Raw genomic sequence first — 17,604 nt, 5'->3', positions numbered from 1 at the left:
TTTGTCTGAACCCCTTTCCTTTTCTACATTTTTAGGTTGTGTAATTATGCTAGAAAACCTAAACTGAATATTTCTATAATGATTTGGTCTTTATTCTTCATGTGTCTATGTATATAATATGGCAGAAACTGAGAATATAACGTATTTAGCCTAAGAGCGTTTGACTTGCTCAACAGAATGGACATTTCCCAGAAATTATGGTATAGATTAAAATCTATATGCACTGCTGATTGTTAATGACCCAAGGATCATATCCCTTTTTATTTTCTTATAAGTGAAAGCTAAGTAAGGTTTGTATAATTGTAAAGCCCCCCCCCCCCCTGGTCCTTCATTCATTCCTAAAACAAGTGAGCCATGGTGTAATCTGATGTTCAGTGGATAAAATACATTAGCTTGTGCTACTTAAATCTCTCTGGAAGGCTTAAGGACGAGAGGAAGGAAAATATTTGAGGAGATCAACTGAATGTGGTGGTATACAAGCAGCGTCACCTGAGAAGGATTAGTCCTGACAAAGCTTGGGCTAAGCAAGGGCTCCATATCTCACATTTGTGCAGTGACCAGATGGGCTTCTAGTATGTGCTTCTTTTTTTCTGTATTTTTCTATCTTTGTTTAATTTTATTTATGGGGGTTCTTGTCTTGCTTTGCGCGTTACTGAAATTAGAAATATTGGAAGTGCTTTAAAGTCTTACTGAATGTTCAAACTTGAGTGTTGCCATGTATCTACTTGAACTAAAGTCTCGTTGCTCATCAACTAAAATAAACTATTACAAAGTACTTTTTCATGGATAAACCATTATTATTTGTAACAAATTTAAAATGTGGAACTACGGGCTATGATGAGTAAACAAGAAGTCCTTTATAAAGGATTGTTGTCTGCCATTTTTCTTTATGCAACTCTGTTCACCGCCGCACATCAGTGTTTGATACATTTTTACAGTTTAAATGATCTACTGGCCTACATTCTAACACTATAATGCCCAACACTTCTAAACGAAAGGACCGATTTAGCAAGTCAGTGAGTGGTATGCACACTTAGAAAAAGAAAAATGTAATTTCATTCTTATTTTTATGGAATCGTTATAGCTCATGATAGATGTGCATTAAAAAAACACACACATCATTTAATCCAGGTACACACAGGTGACAAATTGATCCGATCGCTTTCCCTTCAGCCATTAATTAAAGACATTATAAACAAGTCCTTAACTCTTAAGCTTCTCTGTTAACATACTAAGATGAGTTGTAAACCTCTGTTATATAATTGTACATTTTGCACTTTTTGACTTTTCAGAATTGTAATATTTAAGCCGTTAAGTCCTCAGTTATCAGTTGATTCAGAAATTGAAGACATTTACATTCCAAAAGGAATCCTTAATTTCCATTAAAGCAATGTCCAATAGTAGTTTAATAGCTGACAGATGTTAAGTTTCATTTTGAACAAACTTTCCAATAATATAAAATTCTGATTTTGTAAAACTATTCCATAACATTTCATGTTTTTATAAGCTGTAGGTTATGACCGCAGTGGAGCAGCTTGGGATACTACAAATTAGGGGCTCTACCGCTCTGGGGCCCTGAAGTGATTGCTCCATGTTCACCTTGGTCCTGGTTTTGTGGGGCAGTAGGGATCGTTGGCGTATTAAGGGGATGCTCTTATCTCCTCTGAATGACCCAGGGAGTTGTATAAAATCAAAGTAGGTCTTCGAAATTGCAGCACAGACCTCCATTGTAGCTCCAACGGAAGGCTGGCGGGTGGCCATGTCTCTGGTCTTAATTTTGACACCTGAAATGTTGGGGAGATGCACAGTTAATTGGACACATCCAAACTAATGCTAGTGGCGCATGTCTGTTTCGGTTATAAAACGTCTTCTAAAAAGGTTTGCATTTTTTCCCCTCCCCCCAAGGGGATGAGAGCTTTATTCACAGAACTGGTTGTATTCTAGATCTCTCTGAAGTAAAGCTTATGACCCAAAGCCAATTTTCAATAATCATTTCACCCATTGCACTTCTCGTGTGAAACAGTCTCAGTTGTGAAAGCAGGTGGCTAATGACACCTCATTAGAAGTTTCTGTAGTATATAGCTAGTAATTATGAATACTAAACTACGGCCTGGAATTTGTCCAGTATATCATATTATTATTGTAGGGAGATGGGGGGGGCAAGTAAAAGCACACAAATTATTCCGCTATTAAATGCAATATGACAAGACGACTGTGGTAAAAGAAACCTCATATGCTGCTTCTGTGGTAGCACCGCCATTTACAGGTTTTCTAACAGAAATAAATCCAACATTCCTAAGCGTCATCTGATGACTTTGCTCCTGACATTGTCTTATCCTGGATATTGGCAAACGGGAAAACTGGATGAGGAAAGAACTTCCATAGAGTCCAGAATAGGCGCAAAGCAGTGCTTTTATTCCAAAATATAATGCGGACGCACACACCGTGAAATATGTAACGATAATGGCGCCTTAAGCGTTCCATACTATCTAGTCAGCATTATATTTAGGAATAAAAGCATCACTTTGCACCTTAACTTATGTATCTAACGCAACAATGACCTAAGGTGACATTTAGACAATGACCGGATCATGTCGATCTCTTCGATCTTCTCTTTGCATTTATTGTATAGGGGCTAGATAATCCATTTTTTCAGCTTCTCTTATGTTACCAGCGGTCTGTGGCCAAACAAATTCTGTGGTTAGGGGAAAATTAAGCTCTGATTGAAAGATCTTGTTAAAACTTCCATTTTGTTATTGCGTTACTTAGTTAAACACACACACAAAAAAAAACATAATTATGAACCCAAGATTCTGTTTTTGTATTGTTTCATTCAGGGAGCAGACAAACTTGATTTTGCTGGTTTTTCTAAGTGACCGTCTACTTAATATGCTACCTACTGACTTACTGACTTTACTGTTGTAATAGTTACCATGTGCTGTTTATCTTGATATTTGTAAAGAAAATAACCAGTTGCCCAGTCCCAGTTTATATAGTTGTTTTGTTATTCATCATTGGATAATTTTACTTTTTTTATTTGGAACCATCTATAGAATGTGTCTGGCAAGAGCTATCCCTTTTTACCTTTTTTAGCCCACTACATGAGCCTCATAAAATTAGCCGCAGAAGTGTATAACTGGGAATTCTCTGGGTTTGACCTCGGACCTCAGGGGTTTTTATGCCAATCTTACAGCCTCGGTGAATGGGCAAATTCTCTGTCACTTAGTCTGGGGCTGACGCCATACTCTGCACTGACAATATCAGAATTGTAGCTTTAGTCACTTCTATTCAAGCAGAATGTGCCAGGGTAAGTTTCCAGCCCCAACCCACTAAAGTTGTTAATACATATTTATTATTAATAATAATAATAATTTATTTTTTTTCATAACCGTTATGGAAAGAAGAAAAGTCTAAATGAATATTGTATAATGTAAAGTTTTATTATGTTTGCAAACTAACCAAAAACATATAAAAAATAAGTTTTTATATTAGCAATATTACATTTCAATTGTTTGTATTTAATATTTATTTCCATTTTAGTGTGTGTGTGTGTGTGTAATTACCTTTTTAGCATATATTTTTTTTCAATTCCAAAACGAGTACAATGAACATATTTTTCTATTAATCCATACACACCAGAACTTGCTAGAAAGCAGCAAGTGTTTATATTGTAATGTTTCTTTTTAAACAGGAAGGAAATCATTGAAAAAGATCAATGAACTCCTTTGTTTAACTAGTGTCAAGGTTTGGCCTGGATGTAAAACATTTCTTGCCTTAAGAGGTAGAAAACCAACCGTGGGCAACTCATTTTAATTTGAAAAGATTTTGACTACAGACCATTCAGTTCCTTCCACAATGTTCTTGGCAGGCATTCATTAACGAAATAATGTTAGAAGGGTGTCTATAAAACGGACTTAAATAGATCTGAGCCATGTTGCTACAGCGTTTTGGTTTACTATTTTTGTGGCATGGCAGAGGTTTTATTAAACTAGTTCTGAGAGATTACAGCTGGCATGCATTAAGTGTGCTCTTGTTTTGTGGTCAAACTGTGAATGACCCTATTATACCTCCTGAAAAAAATGAACTGCCGTTTCAGTCTAGCCATTCATCGTATAGTTTATCTTGATAAGACATCGATGTCCTTACGTGTGACCGGTGTCGCTCTTACAATTGGGTGGTCAGTCTACTGATAACTTCAGAATCCGTTGGCTTCCACCTAATACAAATCAGTGGATACAAAGGCAATTTAAACGCTGTACTGAAACGTAGAATTATGGTGGCTGGCTGGTCCTCTCGTAACCTCTGGTGAGCAGTAGGAGACCCCCCCCCCTAAATAGTGGAAAGGGAGCATGATTTTTTATTTTTTTTTTAAATTAATTTAGTCATTGCCAACTTTTTTTTTTCTCCACTGTAGGCTCACCTGGCGAATGTTTGGTTTGAATCACAGAACACAAATGGTGGAAAACGAGTCTACCACACATGTTCTTTAAATTTGCTATGTATTAAACGCGAATAAATATTGGCCATCATTTACTCTATTGAGTTTGGGTTGGGTTTTTATTAACCTTTTACTGCTGTGCAGAGTCCCTGTTTAATACACGGGGAATGCTTTGCTTTTAACCCATATATATCATACTTTTAAAATCATTTTATTTGGTGTTTCCTCTTATGCATCGTAAAATTGGTAGATAAAGCAATGCATTCAGTGCTAACTCTGAAATGTAAAGCAATAATCTGTATATCTATATCTTGTAATATTGGACATAAAGGAAAAATTGTGAAAGTTAAAGAAATAGCCGCATTTGGATAAGAAGGCAAACAAAAAAATAATTAAATCCTAGCACGTGCAAAAAACAAACGGTGATATGAGAATTTGTGAAAAATGCATTTAGAACATTAAGAAATTATGATTGTTCTATATAAAGTAAATCCAAACTTTTTTGTTTTTGTATTAATGGATATTATTGTTACTACAATATGCATCTATCTGCTAGGTTAGAACTGGACTAACAGCTCTAAGAGGCTAAATATTTGGTTGACTTTGAGGTTATCTTTGTAGATCTAGTAAGATTGTAGTAAGGCTTACGATGATTCTAGTTTGAGCCGTCATCATTATCAACAGTGTCTTTTATGAAGGTTCACTCTAACCTGCTCAGACTTGGAGCCCCCGTATTCTTTAATATAAGAAGGCAAGTATTCACACATTTTTCAAACTTGTGAATCTAAATTTAATGTTTTCGGAGGACAAACTGAATAATATCTAAATGGTTTCCCCAAGGTGAGAGAGTAGCATCAGCACAACTACAGGATTGTTAATAGCTGCTAATATTGAATACAAGGGCTTTTAAGATTTATTGGACATGCTACAAATCCTCTGTTTTTTTAAGAACTTGGACAATGGCATTATGGCTAATTAGAGACCTTTGTGTTTATATTTATTTTTTTATTTTTTTTTGGAAACTATATGGTTTTATCAACCTACGGCAACTGCTCTAGTGACCGTCACACAAATCATGAGCACACTCGGTGTGTTTATAATTCCTACTTTCTATTCTACAAAGAACATAAAATATGGAAAATTCTGTGTATCCTTTTTTTTGTTAAGATACATCACTTCCTAGCCATGTAACATTTGACAAATATATCGGACCTTAAGTCTCTCGTTGATGTGAAGTATTTCTTATAAAGCTATGGTGTTCATTTTAAATAAAACTCTAAAATTTTAAACATTCCTCTTGTTGCCAGCAATCACAAGAATTGACCTCTACGATGAATCAGACATCTAAATGGTGACGCAGTCCTAAAATAAGGCTAAAAAACGCTCTTTACATTAAAGAATCTCTGATTGTTTGAAGTGTGAAGAAGAATTTGCCCCAGAAGCACTAGAATGTAAAAGTTAATGAACACTTTCAACATGTTTGCAACACACTTAAGTAGTCTTCTTTGTTAATGCCTCTTTCTTGCTGGACTATTATTCAGTGAAGTTGCGGCTTCTAATTTGTTTTGATTTATTATTTTTTAAAGCTTTTGATACATGAGGATCTGTCAAACTTCAAAGCATATTTATTTCTTAATTGTACACTGAAGTCCTCATAAATCTGTTTTTTGTATAATGGAGTTTCTTGTCAAACTGAGATGTTTGCATCAACCGGTGCCGTGAATGGATCCCCTGGTTTTCAGGGTACAGTCTTCTGTCCTCAGGTCTTGATCATTGCCTTCTTACTCCTTAAGGGAAGATATACTTTCAGACAATGTCTAGTTGTCCTAGGCTTTCTGTGCTTTTGATGTGGAGAGTGTGGGAATGGAAGGCGAGATTTTCTAACTTCATCATAGTCCCAAATAAATTCAGATTCCTTATATTGTTTAACTCCATTTTATTTTGTTCTTCTGCTCTTGTGATTCTTTTGTGTTCCTACTCACTCTCCCCTTCAAATTTCTCTACTTGATGGCATGGACCATCTCTACTTGATGGCATGGACCATTTCTACTTGATGGCCATCACTAAATATATGGAACTCAGTGGAGTGGGGATACAATATTAACCATGTTATAGGGTTGAAGATGGACTAATGCTCATCTTGCATTTGCTGGGGTTAAACCACTTGTGTTGAACCCCAGTAAAAGGGTCTCTCAAATTCTTGAGCCCCTTAAACAGCAACCCCAGTATACACAAATAGATGTTAACAATTGGCCCTTTTATATTAATATAAATAAAATAAAAATATAAATTAATATACAGTTTGCAAGGTGAAAGGCTTACTTTAGAGACCCCTTTTCCCTCCTATTATACCTACTATATTGATGATAAAAAGTGTATGCTTATCAAATGGTATTTAAATTGTAAAACCAAAAACTTTTTTTTTTTAAACGCCTAATTTAATGGGACACATGAAAATATTTGGTGAAACTTACATAAAGCTTAAACTTCTAAGCCTGACCTACGCAGTTCCCAGAAAATGTTCAGCTCAACCAAGGATATTCTCACCGCTGGCCAAGAAGCATACTTAATCCCAACCAATGTCAAAAAGGCATGTGATTGCAAATTAACAGATGCAAGGATGCTTTTACTTAATGTGTGGTATTTAACACTAAAAAGTCAGCTGCACTAACAACGGCTTGCATACTGTATGGCACCCGCTCCTTTTCTTTTTTGTTTAACCTAATTGTTGTAGAGTGAAGAGGCTTAAGCGTTTACAAACAGTGGCTGTTCTGCAAAAAAACAGAAAAAATAAACACAAAAAAGGACATCAACTCAAATACACTACTAGTATCTTGTATATTTGGAGGCTTGAGGATAACATAATATTTTTAAAATTGTATTACAAAAATTCTTCCCACATTACATTTGCCTCAATTAGTGCCCGCTCCTCAAGGATCCTGCATACTCTTCCAATAGGAAGTGCGTTGAGGACTTGGGGTGTGTATAATAAGAAACTTACAAGGATAAAACGATGGCTCCGTCTCATGCAGTTTATTTACTTGATTGGTTGCCTTACCCTTATTACTGGTATATGGTCTTGCATTTTCTGTATGTTACATATATTCTGCAGCTTAGACAAGTAAGAATCTTATTGTAACTAGTGCTTAGGGGGGGTGACATTTTGTTTATTATATACTCTTGCTTACTAGTAGCTGACATTATTGGTTCTGTATATTGAAAAAGTCACAGCTTATAGATTGGTTGGTGTTTTATAAATCAAGAACCAACTTAATGCTACATAGATATGGTTACGCCTGTCCTGGTGGGCCAGGTCGCCATGTCCCTCTTCAATGTGGCTTGTAATCTAGGACACAACTGGGGTTCTATTCCTGCCCCCCTCCTTCCTTAAATACTTTCCACTCTTCTGCCTAAACAGTCCACTACTTTGGCAATCTCCTCTGGCCTCGAGCGCTTCAGCCATGTTGCTATTCCTCTTTGGTGTTTGGGCTTCTCTTTGGAATGATCTCGATAACTAAATGCAGCATGGAGAAAAACAAAATGGCAAACGGTCTGTACAAGCAACTAACTTGAACCATTTTTTTTTTTTTTTCTCACCGTAAATTATTGAATAGTTGACCCCGTGAGATTAACGCATCAGTGTTGGTAAGCGATGCCTGAATGAACTCCGAGAACTCAGGACCTACAGAAGATATGACTTGGCAGTTACCAGGTTTGACATGTGGAGACTAGATTATGCTCTGCTATATACTACATCGGCAGCTGGTAAAATAGTAGCTACTTATTTCATTTATTTTGCTTACTTCGTGGTCTGATCTATTTTGCAAACATGGATAGGAGGACCATCTTTTCTTTTGAACTTACTATTTTAAACTGGGCTCCATGTTTTGCAGTCTTTAGCGTTAATAATTTGCAGATGTCTTGGAAAATTATAGGTTTTTTTTATTTCTCTAATGCAGTACGCCTAAAATATCTAATTAGTACTATAAGAACCATTTTTATAAAATTTTCCTACATAAAACACGGAGGAACAAATAATGTTTGGGGCTTTTTTATATTGGCGCTGAACACTCATTGACGACTTTTTGCAATTACTTTCTCTACTGTTGCTTTTAGTTTTGTTTTTTTTGTTTTGTTTTTTTATTGAATGATGCTGTGAAAAAGCAGAAAGCCTTTTTAACACTTTTCAGCTTAAGTGTTGGCACCTTAGATTTTCCGGCCAGCAATGCCTGTTGGGTTGACTAGTTGCTGGCAGGTGGCTATGTTTTTTTATCAACTAGCCAGATGCCAATAATGTTTGTTTGTCTTTGATTTCTGCTTATGCCTTAGACGCTTTGATATAGTATTAAAAACCCTATACCCTTTTCCCCCCTTCCTTGGATAGTTTTCAAGGAAAACTTGCCACCTCCATGAGGTCAGTGGATGTTTTTGTGCATTGACAGCATTTTGATCAATTGATCTGTAAGGACTTACACCCTAGTATCTCTTTCTCAGTGCAAATAGTTTTAAGTGTTAAAACACTGTTTTGTTGAATGGTAACATATGTTGAATGGGTTGTTGGTTTTCTTTAGTTAAAAGGGATACTCCAGACACTTTACATTTTCATGAGTCCTGCTTGCGTATGCAAGGGGGGGGGATTCTGCAGAATCCCTCTTCTCTAGTAGGCGATACATTCAATGGCACCACGTAGGAAGTGTTGTCTCCTAAAATGCATTCATTAGTCATGTAGATAAACAAAACGGTTGTGCTTACAAAGTACTTTAATATGCATTCTTTGTTGAGCTACATGGGACATTAGACATTAGACTGTCCCAATAAGTACTCATATCCCCAAATCTTTTACTTTAGATTATTTACAGCCAGGAAAAAATGACTTCAGGTTTTATCGGGGTAGAAGCTCAAGTGAAGATAAAGGCAGTGGGCATTCCAAGCTAGCGCCTTTTGGCACCCTACTCATTATGTACTATAACCATCTTAAGACCATGCATACGCTGCCCTACTATGCCAGAGTTGATTGATCAAAGCATAAGTTGTGGGCAACTTGCAATGATATCAAAAGATTCACTTCGCTGACTAGTCAAATACTGGTTTGTTTGTTCTCCTTTGTCTTTTTGCAAATGCATACCTTGAGAAGTTCGTCTTACAACAACCTGTTTTGGAAATCAGACTAAATCAATGCAATTTCGTATTTAACTACCGGTATATGAGGGGAATATCGAGTCCTTCAGTGAGATGCAACTTGTTAAAAGCTATGGGGAAAACGGTTTCATTGAGTGTCCGCAATGCAAAATGAAGTAAGAAAAAGCGGTAGTTGTAATATTTTGCTACATTGTTGACTACATGGAAGTGGTTTACCTACCGGCTGCAGTATGAATAGCTAATCAGATCTATCTCAACCACCACCTCAACTCCTTTTATTTGAAATGAAAATCAATATCTGTACTGATAAGAAACGAAAGAGAAACAGTATATCTCCAAATGGGATTCAGCTGGAGGTGTTTTTTCCTTTTAATGCATGACATCATTTGTAATGTCACCATAAAAGAAGGAAGCTCTGGTTTCATTTCAAAGGTATTTCTGCACTTTTAGCTGAAGGCCTTTCTATGATTTATATGGTAAATATATAATATGTAGTATTATAATGCATGATTTTCCAGAAGGCCTTTGGCTTTTTTTTCCAGAATTACAGGTGTATTTGCATCATTAGTATTTAGGAAGACCTTGTTTACTCTTGCTCATTGGCTCTGCATTTTATAATGCATGTGATAGAAGTGTGTAGAATTTTGTGTACATCCAGGCAAATGGTTTCACCTATTTTCTCAAAATAGAAAATAGCTTTTTTGCTAATGTGAGGTTTACATATACCTCGCAACTGTCTTGTTTTTCCGAGGGACAGGGCTTTGTTGTTCCATAGCGGTAATCTTCCACAAGTTGGGGAGAAGGTACCAGGTCAAAAATTACAACCCCTTTTTGTTTTTTCTAATATACTTTTTCTGCTCCTTAACAGTACAGAATCAAGATATTTAAATGTATTTTGCCCAGGGCAGCTCACCTTGGCGTGTCACTGTGCAGTGGGGCTATCTTCTGATCCTGGCACTGTTGGGTCAGGCCTAGGGCAGTAAGAATATATTTTATAGGTTCCTTACAAAGAAAGCCACAGATAAATGTTTAGTGCATTTCTTCAGTGTCTAAACTTTTTTTTTTCTTCCTCTTCTTTGCAATGTGAGCTAGAATTTTGTAAGGTTAATAGCTGTGATAGAGACGCTGCCCCAGGGGCATGGCAAGAAACCTTCATACTTAGTCTTGAGGTCAAATACACAGCTTTTCTAGGAATGATTATAGAAAAGGTTGACTCATAAGGATATTTGGGAACTCTAAGAGTCTGGTTCCTGGGTATTTAAGTAGAATGGACAGATTCTCGGTGGCACACAGCCTGGAGCAAGCTTCATAGTCTATTCTGACTTAATGATCTCTTCACTCCAGTTGGTGTTGGGTTGATGGTCTCTGTTGAACCACTGCTTCAATAAGAGTGCATTAATTCAGTAATGATTTTCATGAGGACCATTATCTTTGTGATGGGCTATTCAATGGTTAATATTTGGAATCTGTGTCCGAGTATTACCATAAATTATTATTCCCTACAAAAAGCGAACTGTGTTCTACAATGCTTGTTGAGCACAAGTACACCCCCCCGGCCCCCAAAAATGACTGCATTTATTGTTTATTGACTTTCGCCAACAAAGGTGTTTGAAAATCCATTACAAAACCTAGTAATCTAAGCATCTGGGGAAGAACAGACCCCCTTTTTCACCATTTCAAGTTTTGATTGCCAGTGAATTTATTTTCACACTTGCAAACGGCCCAGAACAATTAGCCAGCATTGCTGTCTTTTGTCAGTGGTTTGTGAAATGTAACTGGAGGCATTTGCATCAAACAGCACTTGTTGATATGCATTGCAGTAAAATGGAATCCCTACAGAGCACATAGAAATAAACACAAGAACGCTGCTTGCCTAAATAATATATTTTTCCTAGAGGTTTTTTATTTTTTTTATTTTTTAAAGGCAGCCTATAGCATGTTAAAACTTGGATGGAAGATGTGATGGGTGCAGTATTGGAGACCTGATCAAATGACTATGTAGTCCATGGCTTTGTGTATGTACATTTTGATACATGTTGATCTTCTTTTGTTTTCTTTAAAGTATTAGTGTGTATCTTGTGATGCATGTTTTCATGTAGCTATTTTTACATGGTCTACTTGATTTTCTTCCCATATTAAGTTCTTGATAGGGCTAGGTAAGGAAAAACGAGAGAACTTAAGGAACAGAAATTGATCTGTAGGTAATTTACGGAGGTTTAGTTACAATAAAAGTTGTGATGACAGCTATTGCCCTTTAGTCCCTTTTTAACCAGTCATGTATTTACCGTCTGTACTGCCCTAAGCTTAAGCTACGGTTTTGTCACCAGATGCCCCCTCCGCAATTGCCTTCTCGCCCCGGCATTTAGTAAACCATTTTGGAGCGACCCGGGGAAGCAACCACAGCAGGGTCACCTAACAAGAGTTTTTTTTAGATGATCCTGTAGTAAAAACGAGGCTGATTGCACAGAATGCAAACTGCGAGTCAGGTAAGGGGATGATGGTGAGAGGCAGTATTTATGAATTAATGTATGTTAGTTAGAGTGAGAGTATGTAGAAGTGGCTTATCATGAATGTTTGTATTAGTGTAAGTTTGTTTTAGGGTGAGTATACATACATATGTATGTCAGCGTGCATGTAGGGGGCAAGGGGGCAAATAGGCTTTATTTGCATCCCGGGCTGGAAGCAGCCAGCCCTCCCCTCGCACCGCTGTCCTTACTGCTGAGTGCCGAAATATGACATCATTTTGAAGACTTTTTGGCCGCTGAACTATGGAGGCTGTGCTACCATTTATTTTTTCCTTCAAGAGGCGCACACGCAGCTTCTAAGGTTGTTACCAAAGTGTAAGTATAGCAAAACTACAAAAATTGGCCTGGCTCAAAGGTTTAAATATGTGAGATACATTGCCGACAACAATTTATTATGTTAAACTTTGGGATTGGTGAAGGTGGAAACCCCTACTAATCTGCAAGTTAAATATCTATGTTGGCAGATTCAAGTGGCAGAATAATTTTCCTGTGTACACTTTTAATCTTCTTAGATTCACAGTGTAATGGAATTCACTTAAATTTGTCCCAGATATGTGAATATTTGTATCAACTTTGATTGTTCTAATATGGCACCATATGCATGTCAGGCTGAATCTACCGGGGACTTTGATCTTTTAAAAACAATATCCAATCCATATTCTCTGTTAAAGTCATTTAAGCATAAATTTTGGTTCTAATCTACAGTGGGATTATCTGTTAAAAAAATGTAACTTTTGTTCCAGAGTTAGATGAGGATCTAGGACCGTATTCTTTTGAAGAAAACTCGGACATTGAGGTTTTGCACAACGTTAAATGATACTAATTATTAGCCCGGTGTATCTTTTTTAGCACAAAATAGCGAAGCAAAAAAGTAAAGGACAGCGGGCTCACCGGATGGCAGTAAAAAAAATCCTTCTTTATTTATGCAAATAGCATCCTACAATTGCTCAGTCGGCAGTAGACGTGTACACAGTGTGGTACCCAATGCATTTGTGCCTTAAGCACATAGTCATTGATGATATAAGTAGTGAAGCTCTTTTTTTGTGCAAACCAAACCCCTTTGAGTGCGAGTTTTTTGGGGCCGGAAAAACAAAAATGGAACTGAAGCATTAATGAACTGCAGTAAAAATTTTGAAGTGTTAGCCGATAGTAGCTGGAGAGACAGATTGGGCGAGTATAGGGCTATGTCAGCCGGTGGCCCACTGGGCAGATAGCCAGTCAAGCCTGATTCAATGTGTCGTATGTAATGGTCTCCATTATGAGGGCTCACCTGCTCTTGAGCGTGCAATACAATCATTACAAAACAAGTGTTACTTTGCTACAATAATTTATAGTAATAATACCTGTAGGAGGGACAACAGATGTTCTCAGAAATTACTCTAACCCTTTGTTGAACACTTTGTTCTGGCCCACTAGTACTGGAGCCACTATGTTCTCTAGGACCAATGTGAAATATCTGGTATCTCTATAACAATTCACCCACAATCTGTTAAATCTTTCTGGAATGGAAAGGTTCAGAATGCTTCAGCTGAAGAGATGGATTATAAACACTAATTCACTGGCACTGTTGGGGCAGTTTTAGCTGTTGCCAGGCTGTATTTCATGATATTGACCACCAAGCTTATGGGGTCATTATGAAGTCTTGTTGGAAAGCCCCATTGCATGTGTTTATACTTCTGTTATATCTGATGACAAAAACATTGGCAGCAAATCTACATTTTATGTTCTTGTTAGTTTTTTTATATGTTTTTCTTTTAATTTTTGCTGTCATACCCCAATGTGCTACTGGTTACAGTAGTGTTTTTTTCCTTAGTGGCTAGCTTGTCTGCATCTTGAGTTTTTATGTGCAGTACTGGATTTTTTTGTTAATTCTTTTACTAAACGCATCTATATGATCTGAGAATGTGCCAAAAATGCTATATAAAGATAGGTCTGATAGTACTAGATGTTTGTACGCGATATTAACCTAGTGGTGTCCAAGCAGGTCTCAAAGGTGTATCAATAACTGTATAATTCTCTTTATTTTACAGCCAGCTATGGATCTAATCCGATATGCAAAGGCTGCCTTTCTTGCTCAAAAGACAATGGGTGTATCCGTTGTCAGCCCAAATTATTCTTCTTCCTGCGAAGAGAAGGAATGAGACAGTACGGAGAATGTTTGCATTCCTGCCCACCCGGATACTATGGTCTCCGGGCTCCTGACATGAACAGATGTTCAAGTAAGTAGATTTATTCCGTATGTTTGTTTTTGATCCTACATCATATATTTTGACTTCTTCCAAATTAATTGCATTGGGACATTTACATTGAGCAGTAAATCTTGAAATGGCTTCTTAAAATATTTTGAGTATGTGATGAAATGTTCTAATGTGAAATTTATTGTTCTTTGAATGTGATATCTTTTATGTAGTACACATTACTGCACACTTGTCTCCAATATAGTTTTGAGGGAGTGGGGTTTTCGGTTACATTGGTTTTTGTCTCTATACCCCAGGGATTTGGCAGGACTCCAGATATTGCCGAATTACAATTCTCACTACCCTTTAACTTCTAGGCTGGGCATGATGTGAGTTATATTTCGGCAATCGCTGTGATTCCGTGGGCTCTCTTTACCCTATCGTCATGGATTTCCTATGCAATTTCCCTATTCAAGTTTTCGGTTTAGCTTTTTGTGTTCGTGTTCCCTATTTTATTTAGAACATTCTTCAAAACAAATTAAATCCATAAGAATATGGATTTTTTTAGAACTTAAAAGTTAACTCAAAATACAAAATGTCAAAGAAGTGGAACCTGCCATTTGATCAGTGTTCATCCATTTGTATAACTCACAAATAATAAACAGCTGTAACATATATGATGGATTACATTGCCAAATATTTTTTGGCGTGTTCGTTTAATTTTTACCCCACTCGGACTGATTATGTGCAACTGAATATTCATGTGTCTGGTTATTGAATATCCAATTTTAGCTATATGCTTTCATCGATGCCATTTTCAAGGTTTCATCAGAGATCTGACAAAGCCTTTCTTTATCCCTAGATTTACGTAAAGAACCGATAGGCCTCGGCATAATGTTTCCCATCAAAGTCATGTGTTTTTGAAGTGGTTTGCATCATCTTTCATAGACTACATGAACTGTGTCCAATAATTGTTTTTTTGTCACCAATGTTTTCTGATCTTCACAAGCTATTGATGTATACCGAAGCCCTGGAAATAAAACCCTTATTTGTTTGCATTTTAAATCCCTATCATAGACTCTGATCTTTTACATCTTCTCATGAGATCTGGCATGTCGCTGTACATATCTCTCTATTGTTTGTCCTAATGGTTACTAGGTCTGTGTGACGTTCGTGAAAAACTTTTTGAATTGGCTCATTGAAATGAGCTTATTTACCAATTATTTTTTTAAAGGGACACTCCGGTGTCCCATGCAGCTCCATCAATGAAAAATTCTTAGTAAAGTGCTTTTAGCATCAATTCTTCAACTTGTACAAATAGAAATGTTCTTCTTTTGGAGAAGTTGCCCTGCCACCCCTGGCGACAATAATAAACTCACAAGTGTGTCTGTATGTGTAGTGTACAGGCGAGGCTACTACAGCATCTACAGTGATGAACAATGACGGTGGCGGTGTCCGCACGCCGTATCATTTTGATGCCACATCTCATTGGAACTGGCAGGGTATAGTAGCTCCACCGTATTCTTCCCATGCCCCACTCCTTGGGCATTGCTACTATTTTGCAAAAGCCCCCTCCCTCCCGGAAACCATTCCTGGAAATCAAAAACCAAATATCATCTCTCTATTTTGAAAAATGCAGTTCAACAGATAAAGTGTCGCACGTTAATGGATGTTTTCAGCCATGCTTTCACAACGGGGGACCATACAAAAACTTAAAGGGACCACTCAGCTATCCTATATATTAAAGTGCATAAGATGTCTGGCATGACACTTTAATGCCACCCTTCTCTCCACCAAGAATTTTACTGTGTAATAATATAGTAATGCATTTTTGTTTGTTCATAACAATAAAGTAGACCCATGTGTTTTGACCACATGTCTCCCAAATGCCCCCCTTTGCGCAAGACAGTCCCGATTTTGCCACTCTGTTCCACTCGAGCTCCAAGTCTGTCTTACTTTTTTGGCAATCTCGCTATACCGAATGTATATTGCAAGTTCCCAAGCTCTACCCCTAGTGAATCAGGATGTCAGGGACAGAAGCTGGGAGGTAAGTGACCATCATTCCTGGGAATTTCTGGGCTCCGGCTACCCGGAGGCTTCCCTTGCGGCCAGGACTGAAACACCCCCGTTTAAAGGAAAAATGGGTGAGTAGCGGGGCGTGTCAAGACCCCGCTCCCGCGACCCGGAGGATTCGGGTCTTGAACCAGAGGAGCAGCCCTCACCCGGCAATCTCCAGGTCAAACCCGGAGAGCTCCCAGGTATGGTGACCATCTGATCAACCATTCCTGGACCATCAAAAACCAAACCTCATCTCTCTCTATTTCGCAAAATGCAGTTCAACAGATAAAATGTCGCTGAGTAATATATATATAATTTAATCTGTGTACACACATATATAAATTGTTTTAAAATCATACTGCCTTGCCAGAAATCCCAGACGGTGTATTAATAAAAAGTCTTTATGTCACTTTGGTTCAATCATCTTAAAAGCTTTTCTTTGATGTGGCTGCAGTTTTGGCATAGCTGGCTAATCCAAACCTTTGTTCAAGACCTCACATTACAACATCATTTATATAATTTCTTGTATATGGTCTGTACTTCTTATCAATTCTGTGCAAGTTTATCCTTTAACAAATAATTTCTGATGGTTGGTGTCCGTTAATGTGATATTTTATAAAAAGCTACGGTAATGTGTAGCTAATCAAATAAATGATGCAAAATTTTCTTCTGCTTCTATTTAATGTACTCAATTACTAAAAAATAGCCCAGCCCATTGCGGCACATAACCCAACCTCGTAGTAGAGATATATTAAAGAACTCCCACCCATGTTTTTTTATTACTAGTATCTCATTAAAAAAGGTTTCTAAAATATTTTCTGTGTATGGGCCCAGGCTACTAGAGAAAGGCAGCGAGTCCTTATTTTGTTCCTAGTTGCATATGGTGGAAAGCCTCAGTCTTAGTCACACAGAGGGACCGTCTGACTAATGAAAGGCTACAAAGGATAGGACTTAATTCGATAGATAAAACATCGCTGGCATTGCCATAAATCGACCAGTATGGTGTGTTGGGAAGTTCAATATCACATGACTAACAACATCTTCCAGGGCTGCAGATAAAGGACGTTTACCGGACCGACTGGAGACGAAACCAGGTTTTCGTTGGTTAACCTAAATTCCTGTAAACAGCTTTGTATTTTATATTCAGAGAGAATTTTTTTTTTCAATGAGACATCTTGAATTCTCACTGTCTTTGACATGTGGAACCTCTGTTAGAAGGACAAGTGATGTAACTTGCGATATGGTCTGTTTATGGCCCTACTGCATA

The 17,604-nt window shown here is 37.4% G+C and overlaps 1 protein-coding gene across 2 annotated transcripts in view; it reads left to right on the top strand.

Moving 5' to 3' along the window:
* Positions 1-17,604, top strand: part of RSPO2 (R-spondin 2) — a 53,752-nt gene that overhangs the window by 14,372 nt on the left and 21,776 nt on the right. Inside the window, exon 2 of one of the 2 annotated variants that reach the window (XM_089477416.1) lies at positions 14,133-14,321. The exons of the other annotated variant lie outside the window; for it this stretch is intronic. Coding sequence (XP_089333542.1) covers positions 14,133-14,321 — 189 coding nt within the window. The remainder of the gene's footprint in view (positions 1-14,132; positions 14,322-17,604) is intronic. 2 annotated transcript variants of the gene reach the window in all.

Source organism: Sceloporus occidentalis, unplaced genomic scaffold (genome assembly GCF_023333645.1).
Source record: "Sceloporus occidentalis isolate IW3139 unplaced genomic scaffold, rSceOcc1.0.p SCAF_11, whole genome shotgun sequence".
In the NCBI taxonomy this organism is placed as follows: Eukaryota; Metazoa; Chordata; class Lepidosauria; order Squamata; family Phrynosomatidae; genus Sceloporus; species Sceloporus occidentalis.
Note: the sequence above shows the minus strand (reverse complement) of the source record. Positions and strands in the feature narration are given on the sequence as shown.